This window comes from Brachyhypopomus gauderio, chromosome 16, assembly GCF_052324685.1.
Source record: "Brachyhypopomus gauderio isolate BG-103 chromosome 16, BGAUD_0.2, whole genome shotgun sequence".
NCBI lineage: Eukaryota > Metazoa > Chordata > Actinopteri > Gymnotiformes > Hypopomidae > Brachyhypopomus > Brachyhypopomus gauderio.
In genome coordinates, this window is record NC_135226.1 from 8,494,037 (window position 1) to 8,521,739 (window position 27,703).

The 27,703-nt window shown below is 42.7% G+C and overlaps 5 protein-coding genes across 5 annotated transcripts; all 5 read right to left on the bottom strand.

Moving 5' to 3' along the window:
• Window positions 1-3,269, bottom strand: LOC143478133 (C3a anaphylatoxin chemotactic receptor-like). The gene is made up of 2 exons (XM_076977087.1): window positions 3,133-3,269; window positions 1-2,564 (listed from the first exon to the last, which is right to left on the bottom strand). Exons 1-2 carry the CDS (start codon window positions 3,134-3,136, stop codon window positions 1,510-1,512), a joined length of 1,059 nt encoding a protein of 352 aa, XP_076833202.1. The 5' UTR covers window positions 3,137-3,269; the 3' UTR covers window positions 1-1,509.
• Window positions 3,270-7,777: 4,508 nt separating this feature from the next.
• On the bottom strand, window positions 7,778-10,920 carry LOC143478134 (chymotrypsin-like protease CTRL-1). The gene is made up of 6 exons (XM_076977088.1): window positions 10,200-10,920; window positions 9,918-9,997; window positions 9,738-9,819; window positions 9,295-9,475; window positions 8,761-8,891; window positions 7,778-8,577 (listed from the first exon to the last, which is right to left on the bottom strand). The coding sequence occupies exons 1-6, from the start codon at window positions 10,320-10,322 to the stop codon at window positions 8,413-8,415; spliced, it is 762 nt and encodes a 253-aa protein (XP_076833203.1). The 5' UTR covers window positions 10,323-10,920; the 3' UTR covers window positions 7,778-8,412.
• Window positions 10,921-11,579: 659 nt separating this feature from the next.
• Window positions 11,580-17,805, bottom strand: hsc70 (heat shock cognate 70). Its single transcript, XM_076977086.1, has 9 exons — window positions 17,651-17,805; window positions 16,210-16,424; window positions 15,481-15,686; window positions 14,490-14,642; window positions 13,685-14,240; window positions 13,375-13,577; window positions 13,011-13,212; window positions 12,701-12,930; window positions 11,580-12,256 (listed from the first exon to the last, which is right to left on the bottom strand). The coding sequence occupies exons 2-9, from the start codon at window positions 16,412-16,414 to the stop codon at window positions 12,062-12,064; spliced, it is 1,950 nt and encodes a 649-aa protein (XP_076833201.1). The 5' UTR covers window positions 16,415-16,424; window positions 17,651-17,805; the 3' UTR covers window positions 11,580-12,061.
• Window positions 17,806-18,022: 217 nt separating this feature from the next.
• On the bottom strand, window positions 18,023-21,202 carry LOC143478137 (uncharacterized). Its single transcript, XM_076977093.1, has 4 exons — window positions 21,117-21,202; window positions 20,827-20,975; window positions 20,093-20,234; window positions 18,023-19,816 (listed from the first exon to the last, which is right to left on the bottom strand). Exons 1-4 carry the CDS (start codon window positions 21,140-21,142, stop codon window positions 19,654-19,656), a joined length of 480 nt encoding a protein of 159 aa, XP_076833208.1. The 5' UTR covers window positions 21,143-21,202; the 3' UTR covers window positions 18,023-19,653.
• On the bottom strand, window positions 21,187-27,481 carry LOC143478363 (TBC1 domain family member 15-like). Its single transcript, XM_076977321.1, has 7 exons — window positions 26,023-27,481; window positions 24,539-24,724; window positions 24,284-24,396; window positions 23,313-23,416; window positions 21,791-21,858; window positions 21,437-21,583; window positions 21,187-21,236 (listed from the first exon to the last, which is right to left on the bottom strand). The coding sequence occupies exons 1-7, from the start codon at window positions 26,324-26,326 to the stop codon at window positions 21,187-21,189; spliced, it is 972 nt and encodes a 323-aa protein (XP_076833436.1). The 5' UTR covers window positions 26,327-27,481.
• Between the last annotated feature and the right edge of the window lie 222 nt (window positions 27,482-27,703).

Here is a 27,703-nt window from a genome sequence, read left to right on the forward strand (position 1 = left end):
TATTGGGAAACAATGTCATCTGATGCCAGTCTCAAAGCTGTTGTATAAAGGATGATCAGTTTAATGGTTATGGATTATTGGCAATTCTATAGTTTGATATTGGTATGTGTTGCAAAAGCACAGACTTTCAGTTAGACTCCGTCCTTAAATGGGCAATTTTTGTCTTGTAGGAGAATACTGAGTAAAGTTTTTGAATACTGGTTGTAACATCTGGTGAGTAATGTTCGGGGGGGGGGGGGAAACATTGTCTATATTCCCATGCATGTTTATTTTGTTAGTATATAAACACATTGTGGTGTTGCAGAATAAAAGTAAAAAAGACTTCATCACTGTTAAAATGCAAAGATGCTGTATATTGTTTCATAGTATGTACAAACTCTATCCTTCATAACCACCTCCTTGTTAAAGCCCATGCAAGACATATTAGTGTAATGGAGCAAGTCTAGCAGGGCCATCTACATTCGAGATATATAGGTTTAAAATAATCTGGAGTCAAACATTACACTACCTCATACCCAGCACATCACCTAGCACACCTGCAGATGACCTATAGGGCTAACCACAAACAGGTTTTTGAAAATCACTTCCATTAAATATATTCAACTTGAAACAATTAAAATTGTTTTGTATTTTTGGAATCTATGCAGATCAAATGCAGATGCCTTTTGCTGTCAGACCATAAATTGACGAAATTTAGATAATGCATACTATGTAATTGGAGCTTTTTTATTTCTGATACTTTAAGAAAGTGCCAAGAATTCAACAAAAGTGAGTTTTTGATAGAAAACGTAAAGCAATAAATGCAACAGTTAATTTTTGCATGTGTTTTTTTTTTTTTTTTTTGTTTTTTTGCTAAGACTAAAGCTGAATTTAAAATATGCAATACCTATGTTATGTTCAATAAAAGGTGTTTACAATGATACCACACACTGTTATGCAGGCCATAACAGGAAAGAGTGAGGTGTGAAATGTATTTATAGTCTATCCGCAGATATGTAAACCAAAGTAAAATCACAATGTAACAATATGATTTAAAACCAGGTGAGATTTGGATACAATTCAGCCAGGTCAGTGTAACACGGAATCCAAAAATACCAAAGAAGCTGCTGTATGCAGAAAATGTTTCACTGTACTCTACACTTGCATATGTATACATGACAAAGGTATCCCATCTGGCCTAAATTTAATAAAATAATAGATGGAAATAAACAAGTATCTATGAACATTGTTTATTAAGCAATATATTTATATGCAAAGTTCTTCAAATCATGCTTGTAATAAAAGACAAAAAATGCTAGGCATACAATTTTATATATAAAAAAAACCCTGTATATAAAATAACTAACAAATGACTGACCAGAGATGTATTCTATGATTACAGTAGAATAAAGTGGGGTAAATTGGTCAACTTAGTCACATTCCACAGTTTAATATCCACGTCAAAGCTAAGCGAAACATGAAAATGTAAAACCACAGCAGCAAACCAGTCCTATACATAAATACAGTGATTTATTCTATCTCGCTGAGGTGGGTAGCGGTACCGTTTCTCTTCATCAGGGCGTCTGAGTTGCGTGAACTGGTGGAGTGGCGAGAGGAGAGGAAGGCCAGGTGCTCCTCGGCCAGTGCGTTCTCCAGCACATGCAGCAGAGACTTCTTCAGCTTGGTCTTGAACTCCTCGCACATGAAGACGTACAGGATGGGGTTGAGACAGCTGTTCAGGTACGCCAGGCTCACCAGAACCGGTCCCATTCTGGTAAGTGCATTTTTGGTGGCCGAGCTGCAGTTCCCTTTAAGACTGCAAAACTGCTGAATGTGGAATGGAAACCAGCACAAAAAGAAGGCGAGAATGACAGTTAGGATGATTCGGAAAGGCTTCAGCCTGTTCTGCCTCTGGAGGCTTCTAACTTTAACTCCAATCGCCATGTATGAAGAAAGGATGATGATGAACGGAATGAAGAATCCCATCACAAATCGGACTATAATCAGATTCCTTTTGACTTCACCTGTGGCAACAGTGGCACAGTACGTCACCTTGGCTTGTGTGACCAGCGTGCGGTATGTTGCAAACGGGACGCTGCACATTATGCCAGCCATCCAAATAAAGAAGCATGCGATCCTGGCTTTGTTTGGGGTACGTTTGTTCTGAGCCCAGACCACCACACATGTGGACAGGCAGCGGTCGAGGCTGATCGCTGTCAGCAGAAAGATGCTGGTGAACATGTTCAGTACTGCCACCAAGGTATTGCACTTGCACATGTAGAGACCAAAGGGCCAGTTATGACTATTATAGATAGATACAATGTTCAGTATTAAAAAGAACGTGAAGAGGAAGTCTGCCATTGCGAGGTTTAGGAACCAGACGGAGTTGACACTTGTCTTCATCTTGTAGCCTGTCACGTAAATGACTAGGCTGTTGCCAACAGTGCCAAGTATGAGCACTACAATCTGCAAGATCAGGGCGATGGTGTGCTCGTACCCAGTGCCTGCGTTCTGCTTCCCCCCGCCTCTGCTCACATTTTGCACGAGAGTACATGCCGTCACATTACATGGGGGAGAAGTCGGATCTGTGTGGTGAAGAGATAGAAAAGATGTTTATATTTTCATCATGATGTGATTGACTGCTAAGCTTGTGAATGCAGAGCAAATTTTCATGTGAGCAGACAGTAGTGTCGAAATTAATCTAATCTAATCTAATTTACACATTAGGCTGCAACTATGTTATGAAATTTGTTGCATTACTTTCTGGTTTCAGTTATATAACAGTGAAGTCCAGTCAAGCAATTAAAGCAGTAGAATAAGAAATTGAATTGCCAGTGTCAAAATGTACAAATTAACATAGTCATCTATATTATTTTTATTTATCTTATCTCTACAATATACATGTTGCAAACAAGCAGTTAAAGACAAACATGTGGCACCAGAAAGCACAGTCTCAGCCACTATGGACAGTATCCAATAAAATCCATAAAGAGAGATACTGTCAGAAACAAAAGTCATTGCTGAAACCTACATCAAGGAATACAAATTGATATGAAACTGCTGTAAAATACAGGACAGTTTGAGTGTATTTACTCTTGGCATGTTCTGAAAACATTTCCTGAGTAATTGTCAAGAACAGGATAGACCACTTACCCATTGTGTTTTTTCTTTAATTCTTCAGTGTGTGTTGCCTCGGACGTCCTTTGTTTTATTTCTTTGCTGACAGAAGCCAGAAGGTGGAGCTGGATGGAGTTCTGTTTACCACATGTAGCAGAAGACGACAGACAGAGGCAATGAGGCAGCAGGGGTGATGTGCTGGAGGGGTGGGACTGCAAGAGTGCGACGTCCTGCACGGACACAAGAAAAGCAGACAGGAGATTTAACTACATCATTCAATAGGGACGAGTGTCTGTGATTGTATTTTCAGGGTGCAAGCATTTAGTGATCGATTACATTTGTTTAATTCAAGGTTTCTAATTCCTCTAAAATGAGATGGACACCAGAATGAAAGAGATAAAAGTTTTAACCCTGCCACATAGTGAGAAGCAGTCTGAAGGTAGTTATTGTGCTTATATAGACCTATTCTAATATGCAGATTTATTAGGGACGCTCATCTTGTACCTACAATCATTTTATTAGAATCACATACCATATACAGGACTGTACAGAGGACAGAGACGATCTTTTCATATTTCATAGAAATATGGGGGGAAATATGGTTTTTTCACCCCTCTACCCCGTGCATCCACAGGAAGGAACTGTTGTTGATCAAATCTGGCTGGTGGAGCATTTTTGGCGTAGCAGTGACGTGTGCTAATGTGTGTGGTGTTGGTGTGTGTGCGTGACACTGTGCAATTGCTGACTCTTACATGTTTTTGTTACTGCTGAGCTGAGCATGTTCAGCCTAATTATCTGAACTAATATCTATGGTGTGTGTGTTATAAAATGGTTACATAGTGCATGTGTTCAGATATAATAAACTCTTCTCATCTGCAGTGTATACATATATTGACCACTTTATAAATATGTTGCCTACTTTGTTAGGCACATTCGCCTTATAGATAAAACTTAATCTGGCCTGAACTTGGTTGCGGTTGCTAACTAGCTCAAGCTTAAAAAATGGAGGCAGTGAAGGCATATAACATGTGCCATGTCATTGTTTCTAAATTGTTTGCAAGTGCTTAAATGCTAAAGTGTGCAGTTGAGAAGAGTCCTGTTTATCAGCTGTACCCAGAACAGTTCCATGAACTTGCATTCCATGAACAGGCAGGAAACAGCTGTAGACTCCAGAATTGCAGAAGTGACATTAAGAAACAAAACTGTACAGGAAACATATTTTGTCCTATTATATTTTGTTATAATAACAAACTACATCAAAGTGCCAGTGCTGTTCCTTGCTGTATTGAGCAAATAAAACAATTGATTTGCATTAAACTGCAGGTTGTGCTGCCCTTGATTCATTGCTCTACAAAGTTTTTACAAAATATAAGTTTCAGTCTGTGACGGGCAGGTGTGAGTGTGGTGGAAATTTGGTGATTTCCATTTAGATCAGGCTTTCTTAGTATACGTTAAACACATTAGAAATAAGGTTTTTGCATATGTGTGTTAATCAAAGCACTAAAGTCATTCTGGTGACTTTAGTAGGCCTCAGAGATGTGTTTATGTGTGCCTGTCTGGGACATTTAATCTGATGTTCCTCTGGTGTTCCTAAACTGACCTCGCTGGAGACGCATAATCTCAGCTTGGAAAGGACTACGGCGACACTCAGTCTGCCATGCCATCACGAGGATGCTGAGCAGGGAGGGGGCACGCATCATATGCATCTGTCAAATCAGAGTTAATCACTCCTTACTTTGTCCAATCATATTTAGTTAATAACCGTGTGTTCACCTCGTGGACACCGTGTGTATTGATGATCAAGGGTATAAAGGATGAGAGTTCGGAATGGGGAATTAGCTCTCTCTGTGACTGACACGTGGGTGTTTGTAACGGAGATCTCAAGGGTTTAATCTATGTCTATGTTTAAATAAATCATTGTACTTATTATCTAACCCAACTGCTTCTGACTTATTTTGTACTCACCATTGAAGGGTTTCAGAATTTCTAAGACATTTTGGCACCCCAGATGGGACTCCACGACTGAGGACGGCACACCTGAGGGAGAGACTAAGCGCTTAGCTCCTGAAGGCCTTACTTCAGTCAGCCAACGACAAATTCCGTTGAGCGGGACTCGCAGGTGTGTGTGCCTCCTCGGCGTCGGAGTTTTCCCAGGAACAGACGAACATTTAAGTTAACTAAACCCTGGTGAGTACAAAGTGTTGATATAAGCTTATTGCAGAGGTTGTGACTTCTCTCTTGGTGCATGTATACACTGTAGTGGTTATCGGGCGGGGTAACTGAGTGATTAAGTGTTTCACCTTCGGCTGGGAGTCGAGGACCAGAGTATCAGGGAGAGTGAGAGTCAGGCTCTGCGTGAGTGTGTGCGTTGTGTGAGGGAGTGTTGTTATTTTTTCTCCCCAGAAGCAGCAAAATGGGCGGATGTGGTAGTAGTCATACTGACAGGGAGGTCAGTGAGATACTGCACGCACATCCTAGAGTCAGATACATGAAAGAACGCTATGGGTCCGAAAGTTTAAAACAATTTCACATGTGGGTAAAGAAATGTGATTTCCCAGAGGGAGGGAGTTTTAACATGAACCGAATTGCAGCATTAAAACGAAGTCTGATAAAAGAACAATATGATGGGTTCAAGGTAAACTGGGAAGCTTTTGACTTGTGGGAGAGGGAGGCGAAACGGCGGGATTATAGATTGCAAACAAAAACTAAAAATGAGGTCCGACAGGAACTTAAGAATCTCCAGTCTGTTAAGTGTGTTGCAGATCCAGACCTGGACGGATGTCCCAGGCGACCCCCAACCGCCCTGACGGCCCCACCCAACCCCACCGACGTCAAGCCCCAGGAACCAGTCAGACAAAACAAGCCTCCTCCAGCACGTCCAATCAGCCCAGTGGCTATGCACACAAGATCGTGAGACGGGCAAGACACAACTGCCGGACCAAGCCAAGGACGGATGGTCCACGTCAGCGAGTCGCCCCTGTCTCCTCCTCCGGAAACAACCAAGGATCAGGTGATGTGCCCAATGGTAGAGGTGGCTGGTCAGGATGGGCCTATGCTTGTTATGAGAACATGGACTGTTGCAGATTTACAGGAAGTGATGAAGCAGTTCAAGCTCCCTGGTGACATTGGGGGGCGTAAGTTTGCACATGAACTGGACATGTTTTGCCGTGAGTTCAGGCCGACGTCACATGAGCTGCGACGACTCCTGGGCCTGAAACTGGGAGTAGAGGTTACAAAGATCCAGATGGACTGGTCAGTCAAGAACATTCAGTTGGTCAACAGTGAGTGGTCACATGAAGGTAACAAACCGTATCGGACAATGTTACATGAACTATGTGCAGCATTGAAGGGTTTCAGAATTTCTAAGACAGTGAGCAACTAAAAAGGAAGCGATCACGCCAAGTCTCAGGGAAAGAGGATGGTTTAATAGAAAGTGTGCAAACCAAAAACCCGTGCATGGTTCCAGATTAAGGAAATAATAACCAGCAGTCAACTGGTACAAAGACAAGACATATATAGATGAACAAACGACCCTCAGGTGAGACGGATCACGGGTCCCGCCCACCTGAGGGACGAACATCACGTGACCAAAAACAGGACCGCTGCCGCTGTAACCGGGGGCAACCGGTAGGGGCCCCACCCTACAACGTGACAAGTCTTTGTGTACATGCGTTTGTAACACAGATTAGTAAATATATTTTAATGACATTCATTTATACATATATTTGAGCAATATATATTTATTGGGATAATTTCAAATATTTGCTTTGTGCTTTAACATGATATTTTTGACATATATTCAAATATATTCGTTTAATTGTGACGTGCATCTTGCGCCTAGAGTATTTCAAGTGCTTAGCTCGCGCTTTCCTTTGTTACTGTGTTCTGATTCTATGGATATTAAAGGAGTGAGGCTGCCACTCTGACCTCCCACTACCTCCTCCACCCACCCGCTCCCTCCTCCACCCACCCGCTCCCTCCTCCACCCACCCACTACCTCCTCCACCCACCCGCTCCCTCCTCCACCCTCCTGCTTTCTCCTCCACCCTCCCACTACCTCCTCCACCCACCCGCTCCCTCCTCCACCCACCCGCTACCTCCTCCACCCTCCCACTACCTCCTCCACCCACCCGCTCCCTCCTCCACACTCCTGCTTTCTCCTCCACCCTCCCACTACCTCCTCCACCCACCCGCTACCTCCTCCACCCTCCCACTACCTCCTCCACCCACCCGCTCCCTCCTCCACCCTCCCACTACCTCCTCCACCCACCCGCTCCCTCCTCCACCCTCCCACTACCTCCTCCACCCACCCGCTCCCTCCTCCACCCTCCTGCTTTCTCCTCCACCCTCCCACTACCTCCTCCACCCACTCGCTCCCTCCTCCACCCTCCCGCTCCCTCCTCCACCCACCCGCTCCCTCCTCCACTCTCCTGCTTTCTCCACCAAGCACCTGCTCCCTCCTCCACCCACCCGCTCCCTCCTCCACCCTCCTGCTTTCTCCACCAAGCACCTGCTCCCTCCTCCACCCTCCCGCTCCCTCCCCCATCTTCCTCCACCCTCCTCCAACCTCCCACTTTCTCCTCCATCTTCCTCCACTCTCCTCCACCCACCTGCTCCCTCCTCCACCCTCCTGTTCCCTCCACCACCCTCCTCCAGCCTCCCGCTCCCTCCTCCACCCACCTCCACCTGGAAATTAATCTAATTCACATTTTATTTGTACAGTTTACATCACATACTGTTCTTAGAATATATGGTAAATAAGCAATAACTTGCTTTAATCATCTCTGACGTTCCTTAATCGTTCCCTGATCGATATTCATAAAAAGAGCTGCCCACTATCCATCTATTATTGACCTTACTGTGCTTGGGTAATAAAAAAAATATTCCAATATTATTTTGTGAAATGAATGTATACTACTGAAGTCACTGGGTCAGTAGTGGGTTATTAAACATATATGTTAATGTGTAAGTTTACGATAGGGTGCTGCAGGGCGTTAAATTCCACAATTGGGTGTGGAATTGAACCCACACACTTGGTGTTGCTTCAGAAAGTCATGAATGTATGATCACGAATAAATTACAAATATCTCAAATGAAAAATGATACTGGGGTTTTCTTGGCGAAGGGGGTGGAGGATCTTAGCGTCAAATCATTGCTCTGTTAGCGGACCGATGTGTAACACACCCTATCCTAAAGTTTCAATCAAAACACAAACTTTGAGACTATTGCCTCTTTATTCTCAATACTGTTTGCTTATAAAGGTTTCTGTAGTGCTGGCAGTGTTCACCCTGGTCGCCATTACTACTGCCCTAGGATCTAGTTGGAGGCAACAGTCTGGTCGATCCAGCCACGCAGGTAAGAAACGCGAGCGTATACAGCAGGGGTCTGGATGTTGCAGTTGCTGGTACCCCAGGACACAATCCCCACCTGAATCCAGACGCGACTGTTGTCCTCACAGACCAGAGGGCCACCAGAGTCACCCTGCAAAAAAGCCATGTAGCATAAAGGGAATAATGAGAATGAACAAGTAATTACTACAAATACAAATACCTCTTTCTTCCTGTGTGTGTGTGTGTGTGTGTGTGTGTGTGTGTGTGTGTGTGTGTGTGTGTGTGTGTGTGTGTGTGTGTGTGTGTGTCCGTCCATGCCCATCCATCCACAGACCTGGCAAGAAGACACTCCCGAAGCTCCGGCACAGATCATAGCATCTGTGATCCTGTTCTGGCCCCAGTATTGCCTGCACTGAGCCTGGCTCAGGATGGGCAGGGCGGCCTGCTGCAGAATACGGGGGGTTGCTAACCAAATGTTAGACATGACAGGAGAGAAGGACAGAATTCTTAGGACAGACCAAGGACTGGCATATACTTTAAAGACCACATTGATGAATCAAGTCTTGTTTTGCAAGATCTCTTTTTCTGTGCAAATCTCATGAACACACATACAATAACTAATTAGGAGTGAGTGACCATATGGCTCTACGATGCTCTTCCAAAGCTAGTTAAAACATTATCAAAGGCAGTCCATAAAATTCCAGTCAAATTTGAATCTATACTACTTTAACGTGTATTGTTTACATTACTAATGACCTTGGGTATTTTGAAAGGTGCAAACAAATACAACTATATGATCTGTGAGATCTCTGTCCCCTGAAGTACTCCGTAGTCATTTATGAAACTAAATCACAATGAATGCACTCACAGGTAGTTCCAGTCTTGCCCCAGCCAGTGGTTACACAGCGAGTCCCTGAAGGTACATTGATGTTGGGAGTAGCCAAACACACAGGGGACACACGATTGGTCATTTGAGCTGGAGAGGCCAGCCTGAGCAGTGTGACGTCATAGTTGAAGGTTTGACTGTTGTAATAAGGGTGGGTAATGGCCTGGGAATGAGGCAAATGAGAAGACATTCATTAGCTAAGTGGCATCATGGGAAATAAAAGATCTGTGGAAACCTAAAATCTGTTTTCACTAAATGTGAAAGTTTTCTGTAGTATTTTAGCTTTAGTGTTGGGCAACTGAAAGAGATTTATATATACACTATCAGCAGCATCTATATATTTATTTCTTTGTATCACAAGTGTGTCACAATTCTAGACGGTAACATAACCAACAGTAAGACGGCCTCAGATGTCGGACTAGTACCCTAGCAATGTTCACGATCTGAAGAGGCTCGGCGTTGGAGCCACGATCGTGCTCTCCAAGGATAACGATGTGACGCCCCGGCCTGCGGAACAGAAGGGGGTCAAAGTTGAAGTGACTTAGTCCACCTAGGCCACAGTCAGAGTGCATTTGGCATCGCAGTACTGGGGTGGTGTGATTTACGTGACACGGCAGTGGGCAGCAGTGACAACCCAGTACTGGCTGACGAGGGACCCTCCACAGAAATGGAAACCAGTTGTGTCCTGGTTCGAGGATAAATTAAACCATTGTCAAAGCTAAGCATTTATAAGTCAAATAGAATGACACATGATACTAAATGTCAAACACGACATTAAACAAGATTAAAGATTTCTGAAAAAAGTTCTGTGTCAGGGGAAATGAACTTCAAATAGTATTAAGTTGGCAGATACCCCAGTGGTAGAGCTTCCTAAAATGGCATGTTACCTGGAGGGACACCTGCCAGGGCCAGGACCCAGACACAGCATTCTCTCCATTCACAATCCTATCGTAGCTGCTAATCTGAGGCTTTATGGCAGGTACTCCACAACCTGTAAAGAAACTGGCCATGTTTTGAACAGAAATAATGCATTTGAAATTTCCTTTGCATTTCTTTTCATAAAAGGCATGCAAAATTGCTCACAGACCACTTACCCAGTGTGGTTGCCACCAGCGCAAGACAGCTAACAATCCAGAGCATTGTGAAACAAGGCACGTTGTTCATACCAGAGTGCCAACTTGTGCTTTTATAGTCCTCCTGCGATCTGATACAGCTGGGAAAACAACGTGCTGTAGAACACCTGGAGGAATCCCACAACTCCAGAACATTCACGTCTGTCAGTAATATTCTGTGACTACCACACACTTAAGTAATATGGAATAATAACACTGTGTACCACTGCAATGTATGCATTGATATTTTGCTTTTCATAGTAAGTCTAGTGTATCAAGATATTGATATAATTAATATGGTCACTGTGTAGTGGTAGAGTGGTAGTTGAATTTTAAGTTGAAGGTTTTTTCTCTAACCTTCTCAAACACATGGCCTTTTCTCAAAATATTTGCTGTGTTTTCATCACTTATTTCTTTCAGATTTTATTGAAATGTGATGTAAAAACACAAGCATGCAAATGTGCAGAATATAGCAGGATGAGTTGACAGAATATTCCAGAGTCCTTGTCACGGGACAGCTCTGGACCCCTCCTTTTGGGCATGTGTTTATGTCGTCTGCATCTGGTTATGTCCATGTATGTAGTTCCGTGGGTGTGGGTTGTTCGTGGATATGTTCATCGGTCTCACCTGTGCCTCGTCTCGTGATCACTGGGGATCGTGTAGTTCATCTATTTAATGTGTGTCCGCGCAATGTCCCGTGCTCGTCTTTGTCTAAAGCTTGTGCCGTGTTGATGTTTTGTGTACAGAGTGCTTGCGCTATTTGCGTTGTAAGTGTTGGAATAAACGTTTGTGTGACTATGTTAAACGCTTGAGGACTGTTACAATGGGCCTCCTCCCACTGTAGCAGTCCTCACTGCACTCCGGCAACATCAGGCTTATTTTTAATTAGGGCTATGGCTCTGGTCTGTGTACACCTGCTGAATTTGTGTCTGTATAGAAGAAATATAAAAGTCTACAGAAAATCCAAAATCTTTTTTTCTGAATCTAAATAAGCATTTTTTATTATTTAAAATACATTTATGCTATTAGAGATGTAAATAAATATATAAAGCAACCTAGAAGCAGCAAATTTGCTTGCTGAGATGCAAACAGCACACAAATCTGTCATTAGATACAGATTTGGTCGTTACTGCAGCAACCATCACAAGACAAACAGACGAGGAGAATCCATTTTATTTTACTGAAGTGAGTGGAGACACGAAACGTTTATCACAGAACTGTTTTTGAAGCTTTTGAGGTCAGAGCTGATTGCACACAGGAGGAAGTCATCTAGGAAGTGTTCAGAAGAAGAAGACGCGCCCCAAGCAAAAGGCTTAGAAAAAAAAGAACGCAGTGTGACCAGTGTGTAAAAGAGTTGGGTGAAAAAAACCCTTAAACCAGCCAATCAAACAAACAAAATCAAGCTAATGCATGTATAAATTATGCATATCATTAAGTAAGTGCCCCACTGATTTTGGTCACTCGTTCTATGTTGGTCTCAGGTGGCACTTGGCCGTCATTAACAATGTGAGATTTAACAATGAACAATTCTGTGAGATGTACTTAAATGATTGGTGTGAGATATGCTCAAGGAAAGGTCTGCTGGACGTTAGCAATGGTGCATGGAGTTCTCGCTCTCGCTCTCTCGTGGTTTACGTTTAATCAACCTCCTCAATGGTGGGGCCAGAGGAGCCACCGCCACCTGCCCCCCCGGGGAAACCCCCGGGCCCCCCAGGCCCCCCGGGCATTCCTCCCGGCATGCCCCCGGCTCCCTGGTACAGCTTGGTCATGATGGGGTTGCAGACTTTCTCCAGCTCCTTCTGTTGGTGCTCATATTCTTCCTTCTCAGCAGTCTGTGACACAATATGAACAACAGGACGAACATTTCAACAAAAGATAATAATGCTTAATAATAAAAAATATTAATAATAAAAGCTTTCATGGTTGAAATAAGGACTACCCAGAAGTCTTTAGTTCTCAGCATGGCATAGCAGGCCAAGGAGAGACCTATATTATTGTCACAATCATGATTATATTGATAATAATAATAATTTAATTATTATTATTTATTATACATTTTGGGTCTTAATAACCACTGGTTACCACTGGTAATATCCATTTACTTTTCACATTATTATACCTGTATATACTATGTATTATTTGAGAACTCATGAGAGTCTCCTAACCCCCTCATTATATGCCTTGCATGTCTTGCAGTGTCTTAAATTAAGATACTCCATCACTTTAACGGAATAAAAACTTTTAAACCTCTAAGACTGGTAGGGCTTCATATCTACCTGGTTCCTGTCCAGCCAGGCGATGATCTCATTGCACTTGTCCACAATCGTCTTTTTGTCTTCTGCACTGAGTTTGTCCTTCAGCTTTTCATCTTCTATCGTGCTCTTCATGTTAAAGGCCAGTGACTCCAGGGTATTCTTGGCTGTCACCTTCTCCTTCTGTGCTTCGTCTTCTGCCCGGTACCTGTCGGCTTCCTGCACCATGCGCTCGATGTCCTCCTTGGACAGCCGTCCTGAAAGAGGCAGAGACGTTGAGCGAGCAGCAGAATAACAAAGCTGACGTCACAGGCTCTGTGGTTCTTTGGGTCAGTACCTTTGTCATTGGTGATGGTGATCTTGTTCTCCTTGCCCGTGCTCTTGTCCACCGCGGACACGTTGAGAATGCCGTTGGCGTCAATGTCAAAGGTCACTTCAATCTGTGGCACACCTCGAGGGGCAGGAGGGATGCCCGTCAGCTCAAACTTTCCTAGAATGTTGTTGTCCTTCGTCATGGCTCTTTCCCCTTCATAAACCTGACGGAGAGATGAAGAAGGCTTTTCCTCTAGCATTCTACAAAACAAAACACTCAGCCTTGGTATTGCCGAATGAGCGCTAGCATCAAGCAGGCCGAACAAAGTTCTATGTATTTCTGCAATGGACTTCGAATTAATTTGTATGATCTCAACAAGGTGTACCTGGATCAGCACCCCGGGCTGGTTGTCTGAGTAGGTGGTGAAGGTCTGGGTCTGCTTGGTGGGGATGGTGGTGTTTCTCTTGATGAGCACAGTCATGACACCTCCAGCTGTCTCAATGCCCAGAGACAGAGGTGTAACGTCCAGCAGCAGGAGGTCCTGGACATTTTCTGACTTATCACCTGACAAGATGGCTGCTTGGACAGCTGTAAAATAGTATAGGAAGATTAAAGTGTCACAATGTGTAATGTGGGAAAATAATTAATCTATTATATTGTAGAAGCAAATGGTGATATCATGTGAAATCACCAACCTGCCCCATAAGCTACGGCTTCGTCAGGGTTAATGCTCTTATTGAGATCGCGACCATTGAAAAAGTCTTGCAGTAATTTCTGGATCTTTGGAATGCGGGTGGAGCCTCCAACCAGCACAATGTCATGGATCTGGGACTTATCCATCTTGGCGTCACGGAGTGACTTCTCCACAGGCTCCAGAGTTCCACGGAAGAGGTCAGCGTTGAGTTCCTCGAAGCGTGCCCTTGTAATAGAGGTGTAGAAGTCAGCGCCCTCGTAGAGCGAGTCGATCTCGATGCTGGCTTGGGTGCTGGAGGAGAGAGTGCGCTTGGCCCGCTCACAAGCTGTCCTCAGACGGCGTACCGCGCGTTTATTTCCTGTGATGTCCTTCTTGTATTTACGCTTGAACTCAGCAACGAAGTGGTTGACCATGCGATTGTCAAAATCCTCGCCCCCAAGGTGGGTGTCTCCAGCGGTGGCCTTCACCTCAAAGATTCCATCTTCAATGGTCAGAATGGACACATCGAAGGTGCCACCTCCCAAGTCAAAGATGAGGACATTGCGCTCACTACCAACCTGCCGACACAGCGATTATGCTTTCAGCTTTACAAATGTGAGGAAAATGTCCTAATTTGGACAAAATAATTACTTATCTTATTTGGTATTGAATCAATACCAAGTACAAGCAACTTCTACACTAGATACTGCCTGCTACTTGTAGGAGACATCGAATTCATGTCAGTATACTGATTTGCACTTTTAACAGTGTACATGAATTTTTTTTAGTGATAATGTTTCTCTTTACATTTGCATTAAGTGAAAAACCTTTTTGTCCAGTCCATAGGCAATGGCGGCCGCTGTCGGCTCATTGATAATGCGGAGAACATTCAGGCCAGAAATAGTGCCAGCATCTTTGGTAGCTTGTCGTTGGGAATCATTGAAGTAGGCGGGTACAGTGATGACGGCATTTGTTACGGACTGAGGAGGCAAGAAAACAAGAAGCAAAAATATGAACTTTAAGCTCAATATACTCTTGATCTAACATCAGATTTCAATCAAATAATTGCAAAATAGCGATCAGACTGTGTACAGACTGTGATGGGGAAACTGTGAACTGAAACAAATTCATGTTTCCTTTTCTTGGCTGACAAATCTTGTTAAGAAACTCTGTGGGAAAGGCGTGATATCTGCAGCGCTTTCTTTAGCCCTGTACAACTGCATGACTGCACACAATATTTGGATTCTCCACTTGCAAACCAAACGTTTCCACTGCACTTTCAGACTAGCTTTACACTTACCCTGCTATGAAGCATAAACCGAGATCTGAGTGAAACCAAAATCTCATTTGGAGAAATGTAACAAGAGTCAGTAAGAAAAAGGCACTTTTTCTTTTTTTTTTTCAGAAATTGTGCTTGCAACTCACACCTTTTTAAACAGGAAACCTTTGCAGCACAATATGCTGGTTTTATTTTGATGGTAAGAGATCATTAAGGAGATATATCTGACTGTCAGTAACTCATCTATTTATAAGCATCTATGGTCTATAAAATGGAAAAAAATTTTTCAAATGAATTTTAACATTGACCTTGTGTAACAGATGCGGGTAGGCTGGGCCTTTAACCATATATTGGGTAACACCCCTTTTTATTGTGTGGGAGAGAGTGCTGTGCGATTAAATGGATAGCTGTTAGAAATGCTATGAGGTTATTCATGCGATGTTTCTGTTAAATAGAACACATGTGTGTGAATGTGAAACTATAATATTTTATAACAAATGAGCCACGTGGAGAGACATTCACCTGTCCACGTCTCTCACCTTGCCCAGGTAGGCTTCAGAGATCTCCTTCATCTTTGTGAGGACCATGGAGGACACCTCCTCAGGATAAAAGGTCTTAATCTCTCCCTTGTACTCCACCTCCACCTTTGGCTTGCCTCCATCATTCACCACCTTGAAAGGCCAGTGTTTCATGTCTGACTGTACCACAGTGTCATCAAATCGCCGACCAATCAGACGCTTGGCATCTTGGCAAAACACAATATTTTTATTTAATTGATATTTTTTAATAGTTTTATTATACATAGCTATGTCTGTAAATATATAAATATATATAACCAATACACAATATTTGTATTAACCGGTCTCAAATTCATTATTAACAACCAGTTACGGATGACAGGGCCACTGTTTGATATAGGTGGGCTCTGTGACACTGAATCATAAATTCATAATCCATTAATTCATAATATTTAAGCAGTAGTCCCTTTTAGTAACAGTGGCTTGAACTGCAATCCAAACTGAAAAATATTTCACCACAGGGCCTAACACACATAACTTGTTTGGAACCAGCTCCTATTTTTCTATGTTTGCATTTGTTTCTTTTTCCATTCTATCTAGTCACCAGATAGTGGTGAAAAGCAAGCAGCATCTATAGAGAGCAAGCAGCTGTGGTAAAGAAGTAATGTCCATATATGTAGACACCAGGTTGACTCTCATTACAGGACATTAGACGATGATTAGGAGACATAAGCACCAAGGTGTTCTTACCGAACACGGTGTTGTTGGGGTTCATGGCCACCTGGTTCTTGGCAGCATCTCCAATCAGCCTCTCCGTGTCTGTGAAGGCTACGTAGCTGGGCGTGGTCCTGTTTCCCTGGTCGTTGGCGATGATTTCCACCTTGCCATGCTGGAAGATTCCAACGCATGAGTAGGTGGTGCCCAGGTCAATGCCTACTGCTGGACCTTTGGACATTTTGTCTGAGCTGGAAAGAAGTGGATACTCAGAGAGGGCAGGAGAGAAGGTTCCTCTGCCCCCTCCCCACCCTCAGCAGTCATAAATGAGATATGAAGTGGGCACATTGCCCCATACTATCAACTGCTCTAGAAAGCCCTAATGTGAGCACCTGCTTGGCTACAGGCCAGATATACGAGTATGGGTGTGTGTGTGTGTGTGCGTGCCTGTGTGCATGTAGATGGGTGTGTGTTTGCGTGTGTTGCTTGAAATAGCAAATACACATTTCCACTAAAGAAGCTGCCAGCCTCTAACCCCCCCTTGAGCCCCCCAACAGAAAGCCATTCATGATCCTCCACATTCAGCAGTTCTCAATATGCACAGGAAGAAAAAACATTAAAAGCTTTGACAGTCAGATGAAGCTGTGTGTGAGCTGCAGGCCTTTCTCCCCCTAGAGCAATACAATGAGATATGACCACACTGCTGGAAACAGAGTGTTCTTTCTCTTTAGCTAGTGTGGTCATGTGATTTGAAGCATCCACATGATCCGGCAGCATTTAAAATAAAATGAATGCACTTAACCCAGTGTTTCTAGACTGCAGAATGTTTCGTATTTGTGACTGTGTTTGCCCTAATAAATAAAAGATTACGCAAATGGGTGTCGAACATAGTGATTGAGAGAATTGAGAGAGATAGAGAGAGAGAGAGAGAGAAAATTGTAGATACAGGTACATATAAGGCAAAAAGAAACTTGGGGAAATGTCTTGACGTCTTATTTTAGCTGTTGATATAAGCTGTAGACTGAGGGTTCTGTTTCTTTCCTCTTTTGTAACCATAAACTAAACTCTAACCATATTTAATGTCATTTTGCTAAGACTCCCACAGTCAGGACTACTGTAGTTAAGACTATTGCACAACTAACTACATGAATTCAGTCATTAGTATTTGTAAGATTAGTTTTAAGCATTGCTTTTACATAATGCACTTTTTTATTTGATGTGATGCATACAAGCATAGATTGTACAGTTTGGTAAACAGCACAGAGCAACACTGGCAAAGCAGAAACCAACAGCCAAAGTAGAAAGAAAGAAAAACCAAGACGAAAACCACAAATAAATGATAAAAACAGAGAGACACATCGAGCGAATGAGAAAGAGAGAGAGAGAGAGAGTGGACATAACAGACTAAATGGAATAGACGAGCAGACACAAGCCACTTCTGCAGGCCGCTTGCAAATCTTCTGAGCAAACTGTTTACCTTTTTTTCTTTTAAGAAAAGTTGTACTTGACAGCGAACTGTATGAAGCGTGTGTGTGGCGTCCCCACCCCTCGAACAGCACTGGTGTGGTCCTCCCTTACGTCGTGCTGGGGCTCAGCTAGCGCCTCTCACCGTCCTGCGCCACTAGAAATCAGAGGCAGAGCCTCTAGAGTCTTCTGTGTATATACCCACAGCAGCCAGAGAGAGATTCCTTCAGGCGGTCACCTGACCTTCCCTCCCAGAGAAAGTTCCAGACTGCATTGCTCATGTGCTTTGGCTTGGCCTACTGAACTGTCTGAATAGAAGTACAGTTAACAATCCACTGCCAATACTAATGCAGCGACACTCCTTAGGGACACTTTTTTTGCAGAAAAATAATATACACATAGTTCTTAATAAAAGGTTTGGATAGTATATGTTACAAAATGAGTTATTTAAGAGGTATAGACTTAGAAGACACCCTTGGCTGCTGCAGGTCAGATAAACACATGCACAAATGTGATAAGCACTAGAACTAGCCACTGAAACTCTTAACCTCTTAATGCATATAAATGACTCCCCCCGGGTACCTTGCATGTAAAATGACAGGGAACCAACAGAAAGAAGAGCACCAGAAAATAAAGGCTGACACCCCATCAGCTGACTGTGTGTGAACCGCGTCTCCGGTTCACAGAAGCAGCACAGGTGTCTGGACCCTGAGGCCAGGAGGTCTCTCAAAGGAAAGGTTGCTTAAATGTCACGCAGTAATCTTAAAATAAAACCCAAATGACAATCCCTTTCTCTTCACTCACACACTCACACACACACACACACACACACACACACACACACACACACACACACACACACACACACACACACACACACGCGCGGTGATAATTTCCACCTGTTAAACTTTCCCAACAAACAATTGAAATGTATAAATACTCCTATTTATTTGACATAAAGAACAGCATTGTAAATCAAACTTTTTTTGTTTGAATAGCAGCTGGGTCTCATCAGGCTTCCAGCAGGACGCAGCTCCACGAGGGTCTACAAACCCAGGGCTATTTCCAACCCACTGACACTTGACCACAACATGCCGCTGATGGGGATCCAGAAGATGTCTCTTCTAGAAGGAGCAAAACGCTGCTCCTCTTACACACCAGCTTTCTTAGCGATACAACCACCAGCTGCATGTTTCTATTATTACACATATATTATATATGCTGTGCTCTAATTTTAGGGCACAGGGCAGCCTGTACAGAAGTTCTGCACAGCACCTCCTAAGAACGGCCACACATCTCTAAATGACACTCAAATGCATCATCTAACAGTCATGATCCAAATAATTAACGTCTGTGAAAACCGTTTACAGTACTCAAGCGGACACCTCTTCATTTCAATGAAGATTTGACATTTTTTCAAATAATTACATGATAATAAATATGTCAAAATGGCATGAATTCTAAAATCTAGTAAATACTAAACTATGAAAGTAAAATGAGACATTTACATAATTCCTAATATTTGCTGTATAAATTATTATTAAGGCACGTGTTTACTTAAATTACTCGAAAAATAGTCAGTGATTGCAAAATCTCACTTTTACCAATCACTGGCCTGTCACATCCATTCATACCAACACATGCAACATATTTACTCTGCACATCTGACCTTCAGTGGTTTGGATACCAGAAAGCACTGGGTACCACAATAATAAAACAACAGCCACAACCACAACCACAGTCATAAACACAGCTACAAAATGAAAGGCAGTGAGTTCGCTCTCTGGAATCTCTCTTAGGCTAAAAGTGATTTAGAGCTGACCATCTTAGCTTTGAGCCTGCAGCTTGTTCCTGCAGTATCCCGTATGCTCACACTATACCGAAACATTCCTTCCATCTTTGAAACATCGACAGATCAACACCGACAGACATCGCAGGACTTCTGCCATCTGTAATTATGATGCAGCCATTTCCAGAAGGATCCAAGACATCTTCCAGAAGGCGGAACCGTCGTGCTCAGGAGAAGAGGCTTCGGAGCTGGGAGAGGAAGCGTTCATCCTTGCTCTTGGGACTGTGAGCGCGGGTGTCCACGCAGACCCACGTCAGGCGCTGGCAGTAGTTGTAGAAGTGCTCCTCTGCTTTCTTCAAACTTCTGTTGAGGTCCACCGTGCCCTTCAGACTGCACACGTGAGACAGAGACTCACGTTAGACCCACGTTAGCCCCACGTTAGCCCCAGACCAGCCACACACGACAAAAAACTCTGAGAAAATAACTGCACTACATATTGCAAATGCATAGAATATTATAAAATATATGTAAAGTATGTTTGTAGTGGATTTTACTATATGCATGTCACAAACACTAAAGCCACTAAAACACAAAGGCTGGGGTAGCCAGTGGAAGCATTATATTATGAGGAGAATAAAGGCAGCTGGTTCCAAAGAGATCAGTGACCTGTTGGTGAACTGGATGAGCTGCACCTCGTTGCTGCAGCTGAGCAGTGCTGTCCTGTTCTCCAGCAGGATGGTGGCGCAGAGGAAGAGGTCAAAGGTGAACTCTGTGGTGATGGCCTGAGGCTCCATCGCCGCTCCGTCCTCTGCAGTATCATCAGGACAAACGGTACAACAGACGAATGAAGCAGGTTACTGTTAAGACCCATCTGTTTAATGCATATACCAGCCCTGACATGGTGGCTGAAAGTTCAGGACACGACATTGGCTAATGCAGGTTGCTGCACTGTGACCAATCAGATTCGAGCATTCCACAGAACTCTGGAATGAATCACTGTAGTAATGGTGCGTGAAATATAGACCTGATGGCGTAACAAAGCCATCACATGCCATCAGAACCGCCCAAGAAACACTCTGCTACATGCTGGTGTGGTATCATAAAACAAAGGACTCGCTGGAAAATACATAACTGACAATATCTTATAGAATGTTTTAATTAATCTCCTAGTTTGAAGCATTTAGCTTTATTTGACCATAAGAATTCTTCTTAGATTTGTACCACACATGGGTTAGCTTGATTCTCATGGAATGAGTGTAAACTTGTCATGATTAGGTTCCCACTTTCCTACTTTAGTAGTTTCTTAAATACTTCTTTTTAAACTATTCGCCCCTAAGGTGGGGAACATAAGCAGAAACCTGTGCCATCGTTAGCAGGGCCGAGAAGCTGCCGACCCTCACCAGGGCTGTGCGTAGAGTCCAGTCTCCCCTGGGCGCGTGCCCGGCCCACCTCCTGAGACATCAGCTCCATGTGATGACAGATGAGGATCTCCAACAGCCGGAGCGCGTCATTGTGCTCGAACTCCCGCTGGAACCCCAGGAGGAGCCACCTGCAGAGGGAGCCACGCACGGGGGCGGGACGGGTGCACTTTTAGGAGGAAGTGACATGAGCACAGGAGGAAGTGGCTCTAGAAGAAGCAGTGCAGAGGTAAACAGAAGGGGGGGGGGGGGGGGGGCGAAGGTATTCACACCTGTGACAGAACATCAGCCTGTCCATGTTGTCTGTGACCAGGTGAGAATAGAGGAGCGTGTCCAACTCTTTCAGCAGTGCTGCTTCCTGTTCTGGACAAGACCCAAAAAGAGCAGGAAGTCTGTTTACAGGAGACTCAAACAGCATGGGAAGTTTTGAAAAATTACTTTTTACATTTGTCAATGTGTACAGCATTTTACACAAAGACAAAATATACTTTTGTGCTTGTATGTTATGCTGATCCTATATACATTATATTGTATACTATAAATGAGGAAATCTCAAATTGGTTAGATTTGTATTTGTTATAAGCAATCACACCAATCTTGCGGTATAGGCCTTCAGCACAAAAGTCCTTTGAAAACTTTTCCATGTAACAGGAAAAGCTCCAAAATGCATCCACTTCTGCATCAAGAACCTCAAGGAAACGACTGCACAAGTCGTTCATCCCCTGGGCATAGCTGACTTCTGAGAGAGAGACAGTCAGAGAGAATAGAGATGGCAAGAGAAGCAGACAGAGAAATTACCAACAATCAACACTAGATGTCTCCACTGTGCAAATATACAGTTTCAGATCCAGACACACTGTTGTACAAGAGATCTTCTACATAGAGGATTAATCTATGATTGTAAACCTGCAGTCCAACAGCTGGCTGTAAGCGTGGGATGCTTTACCTGGGTTAAAAGCAGCGTAGGTGATGAGAATATCTCTCAGCACGAGCAGGTTGCCCAGGCCTTCGTTCCTGTGGGATTATCACCAGACACGTTATAGCAGTCAAGTTAAGTAAGTTAGTTATAGCTATTCTGACAAGGCTCAGAAAAACACGCTGGTGAGATTGAATGAAAGATCTGCTGTGATTGAAATACCTAAAGCTCAAAAGACAATTACATTCGACTAAATGTAACTAGTAGGTATAAACATCAGTGATTTAACAGAGATACAAAGTCACTTTCTATATCTGTAATTTTAAACCTATATATGCACGATCATCACAGTAACTTTAACCATATACATTTAGTCATTTGTCCCGCTGAATACAATCCATTTACAAACTGCAGTAGTCACTGTCCTGTTAAATCACATAAGACATAAAATTATGGCAACATTGGTAATAGAGGCAATGGCCTAAATGAAGTTATTTACACACTCGGCATTATTATTATCTGGCATGAAGCAGGAGGCAAAACAGGAGAAAGCAAGGACTGAAGCTTCCATGTATGACCCTTAGATGGCGCTCTTTACAAGAAAAAACAACAAACAAAAACCTATAAAAAAAGAAAGAAATCTTAGTTTTACACTTTATGTTACAATGCATTACTAACTTATAAATGCTATTTTATACCTGTAATGACATTTAATCTATCTATGGAGGTTTACTCAAGTGAAATAAGTTAATATACTTTAAGCCTTTAATGGTTTTATACATAAACCATGTTATTGACACTATGGCTATTTTTACAGTAATTGGCAACATTCTTAAAGGAGCAGACTTTCCTAATCATTAGTCTGCCAATGTCTAACTGTAGCTGTAGTCAAATGTGAAGTCTCACTTTCTTTGACATGGGGGACCGGTAACTGCTATTTTAAGCCTCAAGGTTATTTGATAATGTGGAGTGGCAATAAGGACATCTTTATGTCAATAAAGGTTGTTTGAACTTCAGTTGCTACTATGACTACACATGAAGTGTTTGACTACCTGCTGCATGGTTACATTTTCCATCCAAGTTAGAGAAAAAAAAAAGTGTGATCTGAAAGGGGGTGATCTGAAAGGGGGTGCTTTTACCCCATCTACCTTTCTGCCTGTGATTTCAGTCGAACTGTAACTTATTGTGGACATGGATTTAGAGTTCAGAGTAGCTATGGACAGGACAAATTAAGGGCAGATTGTATGGGGAAAAAAACACGATGGTTTTATGTAGAAAAACAGAAAGACTTCTGAACAAAGAGGTTTTGTGGTATTGACGGCTTCGCTTTTACGATGCTGGGGGACTCACACAGGTGTCCTGATATTAAAAGGTGTGCAGGTCATGTCATTTAAAGACGGCCCAACAAAATTCAGGTTCAGATTCAGGTTCAGGTTCAAACTGATTAAAATTATGTATAGATACTTTAGACACAGGGTTCAAACTGATTAAAATTATGTATAGATACTTTAGACACAGATTCTCAGAGTTTAAAATAATTAAAAATACTTACATGTAGTAGGCAAGATCTCTGTCAGTCCTTGGTACATCCTTATCAATGATGCGTACAGCCTCTTGAAGTTCTTCCAGATCAAAGGTTACCCGTTCAAAAAGCACCTGCATGTACATGTCCCAAATGCAACCAACACAAATAAGCAGAACTCAAACTCTGAAACATTAATCATTGTCAAAAGGACAGACACGAACAGAAACACACCATAAGACATCTTAATTTTACAACAGGAATCAATAAAGGTCTTCTCAGTCATCCTCGAACTTTACAGAATGTTTCTGAACACAGACTTTAAATATGAGTCTAGCTGTGACGGGCAGGGTGAGCAACTAAAAAGGAAGCAATCACGCCAAGTCTCAGGGAAAGAGGATGGTTTAATAGAAAGTGCGCAAACCAAAAACCCTTGACATAGTTCCAATTGAAGGAAATAATAACCAGCAGTCAACTGGTACAAGGACAAGACATATATAGACGAACAAGCGACCCTCAGGTGAGACAGATCACGGGTCCCGCCCACCTGAGGGACGAATATCATGTGACCAAAACAGGACAGCTGCCGCTGTAAACGGGGGCGACCGGCAGTGGGCCCCCCCACAACGTGACACTAGCCAGAATAATACCAAGAATAATACAAAGAAGCATTAATTCTATTGCTTCTATTTTCTATTGCTTTCTGTTATAATGGTAACAGAAGCAAGGGTTACGAATTAAAGAGAAGGAAAAGGTATAACGACCATACACATGCACTAATACAAACTGCTTGAAGTCTGAATTGTAAATGATAGTCAACAAAACATTTAAAAATTATAGTACCCTGTGTGTCCATATTATAATTATTTTCCACAGAGAATAATAATTTTAAAATCCTAGTTTCCTGTGACCTAGAACCAGAAGCAAATCCTGGTCTTATCTGAAGATGGCAACAGCTGATGCTGAGAGCTTTAGAGCTTTGCAGAAGTTGGTAAGTGTACCTGTGCCTGCAGCTCCAGGAAGGAAAGCCGTTGTTTCCGCTCCTCTGTCTGATGCTGCTGTTTCTCCCTGTCCTGCCTCTGTTCAAAATACTGCACTGCCGCTTCCAGCTCAGCTGAAAAAGACAAAGAAAAGAAACAGAGTTATACTTATGCAAAACTACATCTGGACATTGATGGAGAAACAACATGATTCTCCATCATCTACACTGGCAGCAAAACATCACAAGCTGGGGAACCTTTGGGAGTGAGGCTCACCATCAGAACCGTTGAGATACGGACGAACAGCTCCGGGAAGCAGTTGTTGCCACTTTCTCTTCATGACGTGGTATCGCACAGCCATCTGTTCCAGCAGCAGGGGGCGCTCCAGGGCTGTGGAGCTGCAGGGATACATCCCAAACAGGAAGCGCCACACGGGCCCCCGCTCTGCCGGCGAAACTCCTCCTGAAACAGAACGAGCAGGTCTGGTACTCTGTGGTAGCTGCAGGTTGTGTTCACAGGCAAAAGAAATGATGTCATTTACTGTATTGTTGACCATACAAGTGTGGTCATGTCACTTAAAATGTGTTTTGGATATGAGAGACATGTTTTCTCACACAGATCACATGATGACAGGCTTTCTGCATGTAAGAGGAAGTGTTTTAGGCCTGTACGCGGCTGTAAACAGCAATTGCTCTTTGCTGCATTCTGAGATTTGCTGGCTAGTGTGAAGTGCTAAAGATCAAACCAAACTACCAAACCAGCACTGTTTCCTGCACTGGCTGCAAATCCTGAGAGTTTTAAAGGCTTTTACTCTGGCACACTAGGCCCCATTTGTACACAAGCTTTACTAAAATAGCATTAGGAAATATCGAGTGATGGTGTGATGGTTGGACCCACCCCCTAAACCGCCTCTCAGCCCCAATCCCTAAGGCAGTGTATCACTTGACTCACATTTCACAAGAGCCGAAGAATGAGAACACTTAAACACGCATTTGCACCAGCTGTTACTGATGCAAGAAGAAAAAAAGGCTTATGTAGACATCTTAAGCAGACCCAGAATTCTAACCATGCAGATTTGCGTGTGCATGTGTTGGAAATCCTATATGACATATTCATTATATTGCTTTGTTGGAGTTGAATCAGATCCAGCATTATTTCTGTTATAATGTTCCTTCACACAAGTGTCTTTTAGGCACCAGATGACTGTGCTGGGTCTGTTAAAATGTGGTTTTGACTCCCGTCTTTTAGAGATTCATGCATGTTGGTTGTCTAGTTTCCTTGTAACAGCTCCATTTTATCAGGAACTACATGACTCTACTGGGGCCTCATCATGGCTTATGTTTACACTCTTAACCACACCGCCTCAGGACTGAAGCAATGTTCAACTTTTTTCAGCCTTTGCAGAATATGTCTGAGATTGACGTATTTGTACTTAAACACCCACAGTCGTGTCAATGTTTATTGTGTTTTGAGTGTAGTATATTATTACCGTAATAGTCTAGTCAGGAGATACCATGCAATGATTAAAACAGCAAACACAGCACAGGTACGTTGATGAGGTGTATCTTAACAGACAGGCTGCAGTCTGTAACCGGACACCTGTACCTGACAACGTGGCCAGTGACTGTAGGCAGGCTTCACTGTGATGCTGGGTTACAGAGAAATCGGTAGCAGCAAACTCATATTTCAAATATCAAACTGGGAAAAAATAAATAAAAAATAAATTTATTTATTTACACGATCATAAAAACTGCATTTACCGTTTTTAAATATGTACATGCGTAATCGCGACTCGTCCACTCTCCCCTCCGCGTCCATCACACCGGGCAGTTTGACGTGGTGTGAAGACGCCGCAGGTGAGATCACGGGAGCCACACGTGAGGTGACCGCTTGGTGGCTGCACTCAACATTTGATGTCGTCTCTGAAGAGAAAACTCCGTTGATTCTCTTCCCGTCCCCTTTAAGTTTATTATTGTCCGAACAAAGATTACTTTCCTGTTGCAATTTACAATCATCGTTAGACGTACACTCCATATTCCTTGTGCCCGAAAACCCCAGAACCATCACACTGCATCAAATAAATGGCGTGAATTTACTATGCGAAATTTCATCTTGCAATTCGTGAATAAGCGTCGAAACAAAAACAAAAGTTACGTTGGAGTTGAAACCCAGTGCGCTCAGTCCGTCAACGGTCGTGCAAACTGACCGTGTTCACTGGTAAACTAGGTACGACCCAGTTTAAGTCATATGACTACAACCTGATATTTGCTAAGGTTCACGTGGATTTAAAACTGGAAATAAATTCTATTAGACATATTTTACCTCCCTCTTGTGGTGAGATATTTCCACTGTTGTATAGGCCGTGTAACGTCTCTCATGATCTTGCGTTATCGTTCATGTACTAAGTAAATTAGTTAATTCACAAGGCTATTCGTGTGAAAATTTAATTCAGAACAATTTTGGAAATAGGGGAGACCGGGTATGGTTGTAACATGGGGAGAGTTGTAACACCATCAGTTCCACCAATCACAGATAAGATATGAGTCATTTGATCATTCCAGTATTTACCTTGATTCCTCCCTGATCCCACATGGTGAATATCAAAGCTGTAAACAGGCACATGCAGATTCCATCGAGAAAAAACTGATTTTGAGGTGAGAAAGTAAATTTCTGAATCAAGACTATATTTTGTTTAGTACTTATACTATTGCAGATAAAACCATATGAATTATATTACATTAAACTGTAGTTTCTCAGGTAAATTGTGATGTATTTTTCCCCTGTTAATTTCAAATCACCTTGCTAATACAGCTAGTTAAACAATGGCTGACAGGGGTGGGGTGGGTTGTAACACAGCTTTAAAACGTGTTACAATCATCACCTTACATACAACCAAGAAAACTTTCTTGATTTTTTACAATTTTAAAGAAAGACTGACAGAGGTGTGCCTGCAAATGTTTTTAATAGAAGCATCTGATGAGGTCACAAATAAGGGTAAGTCAGTCAGATCAGTTGCAAAGGCACATGGTAGGCCTATCTGCAGGCCTGTTGACAGTCTTGCTGGGGCCCGGGACAAGAAAGTTTCATGTGCCCCCCCCCCCGGCTTACGTCAATTGAATTTTCTCTGTAGCAGACAATACTTGTGTTAGGTCATATAGTATAATACAGCCACACATCTATGGAGTCAAATTAGGGTCTTTAATGGTGACGAAAAAAAAAAAAATATCGCAAATATAAGATTAGCATTTTGCATTTTACGTTCCTAATTTGTTTCTGCAATACTTTCCCTCTTTTGCGTTTCTTTCTTTTCTTTGCGTTTCACATTTTATGTTGCTGCTTTTGTTTTGCAATACTTTCTCCCTTTTGCGTTTCTTTCTTTTGTTTGCGCGTCACTGCTTTTCTTTGCATCTCCCATTTTACGTTCATAATTTTTTTTTGCGC

Bases quoted from the DNA above. Each gene is read 5' to 3' on its own strand.
- LOC143478134 (XM_076977088.1), bottom strand. From the start codon at position 10,322: ATGGCCAGTTTCTTTACAGGTTGTGGAGTACCTGCCATAAAGCCTCAG. The intron at 9,998-10,199 runs GTAACATGCCAT...TCCTCGAACCAG, and splicing joins CCTGGCAGGTGTCCCTCCAG to GACACAACTGGTTTCCATTT. The intron at 9,820-9,917 runs GTAAATCACACC...TCTGTTCCGCAG, and splicing joins GCTGCCCACTGCCGTGTCAC to GCCGGGGCGTCACATCGTTA.
- hsc70 (XM_076977086.1), bottom strand. From the start codon at position 16,414: ATGTCCAAAGGTCCAGCAGTAGGCATTGACCTGGGCACCACCTACTCA. The intron at 14,241-14,489 runs GTTTTTCACTTA...CTGTGTCGGCAG, and splicing joins CCTATGGACTGGACAAAAAG to GTTGGTAGTGAGCGCAATGT. The intron at 12,257-12,700 runs GTAGATATGAAG...ATTGTGTCACAG, and splicing joins CCTGGCTGGACAGGAACCAG to ACTGCTGAGAAGGAAGAATA.
- LOC143478137 (XM_076977093.1), bottom strand. From the start codon at position 21,142: ATGGACAGGCTGATGTTCTGTCACAG. The intron at 20,976-21,116 runs GTGTGAATACCT...CTCCCTCTGCAG, and splicing joins AGGCTGATGTTCTGTCACAG to GTGGCTCCTCCTGGGGTTCC. The intron at 20,235-20,826 runs GTGAGGGTCGGC...ATGATACTGCAG, and splicing joins GGACTCTACGCACAGCCCTG to AGGACGGAGCGGCGATGGAG.
- LOC143478363 (XM_076977321.1), bottom strand. From the start codon at position 26,326: ATGGTTCTGGGGTTTTCGGGCACAAGGAATATGGAGTGTACGTCTAAC. The intron at 24,725-26,022 runs GTAAATGCAGTT...GTTCTGTTTCAG, and splicing joins CATGTACATATTTAAAAACG to GAGGAGTTTCGCCGGCAGAG. The intron at 21,237-21,436 runs GTGTGATTGCTT...TCCTGTAAACAG, and splicing joins AGGCCTATACCGCAAGATTG to ACTTCCTGCTCTTTTTGGGT.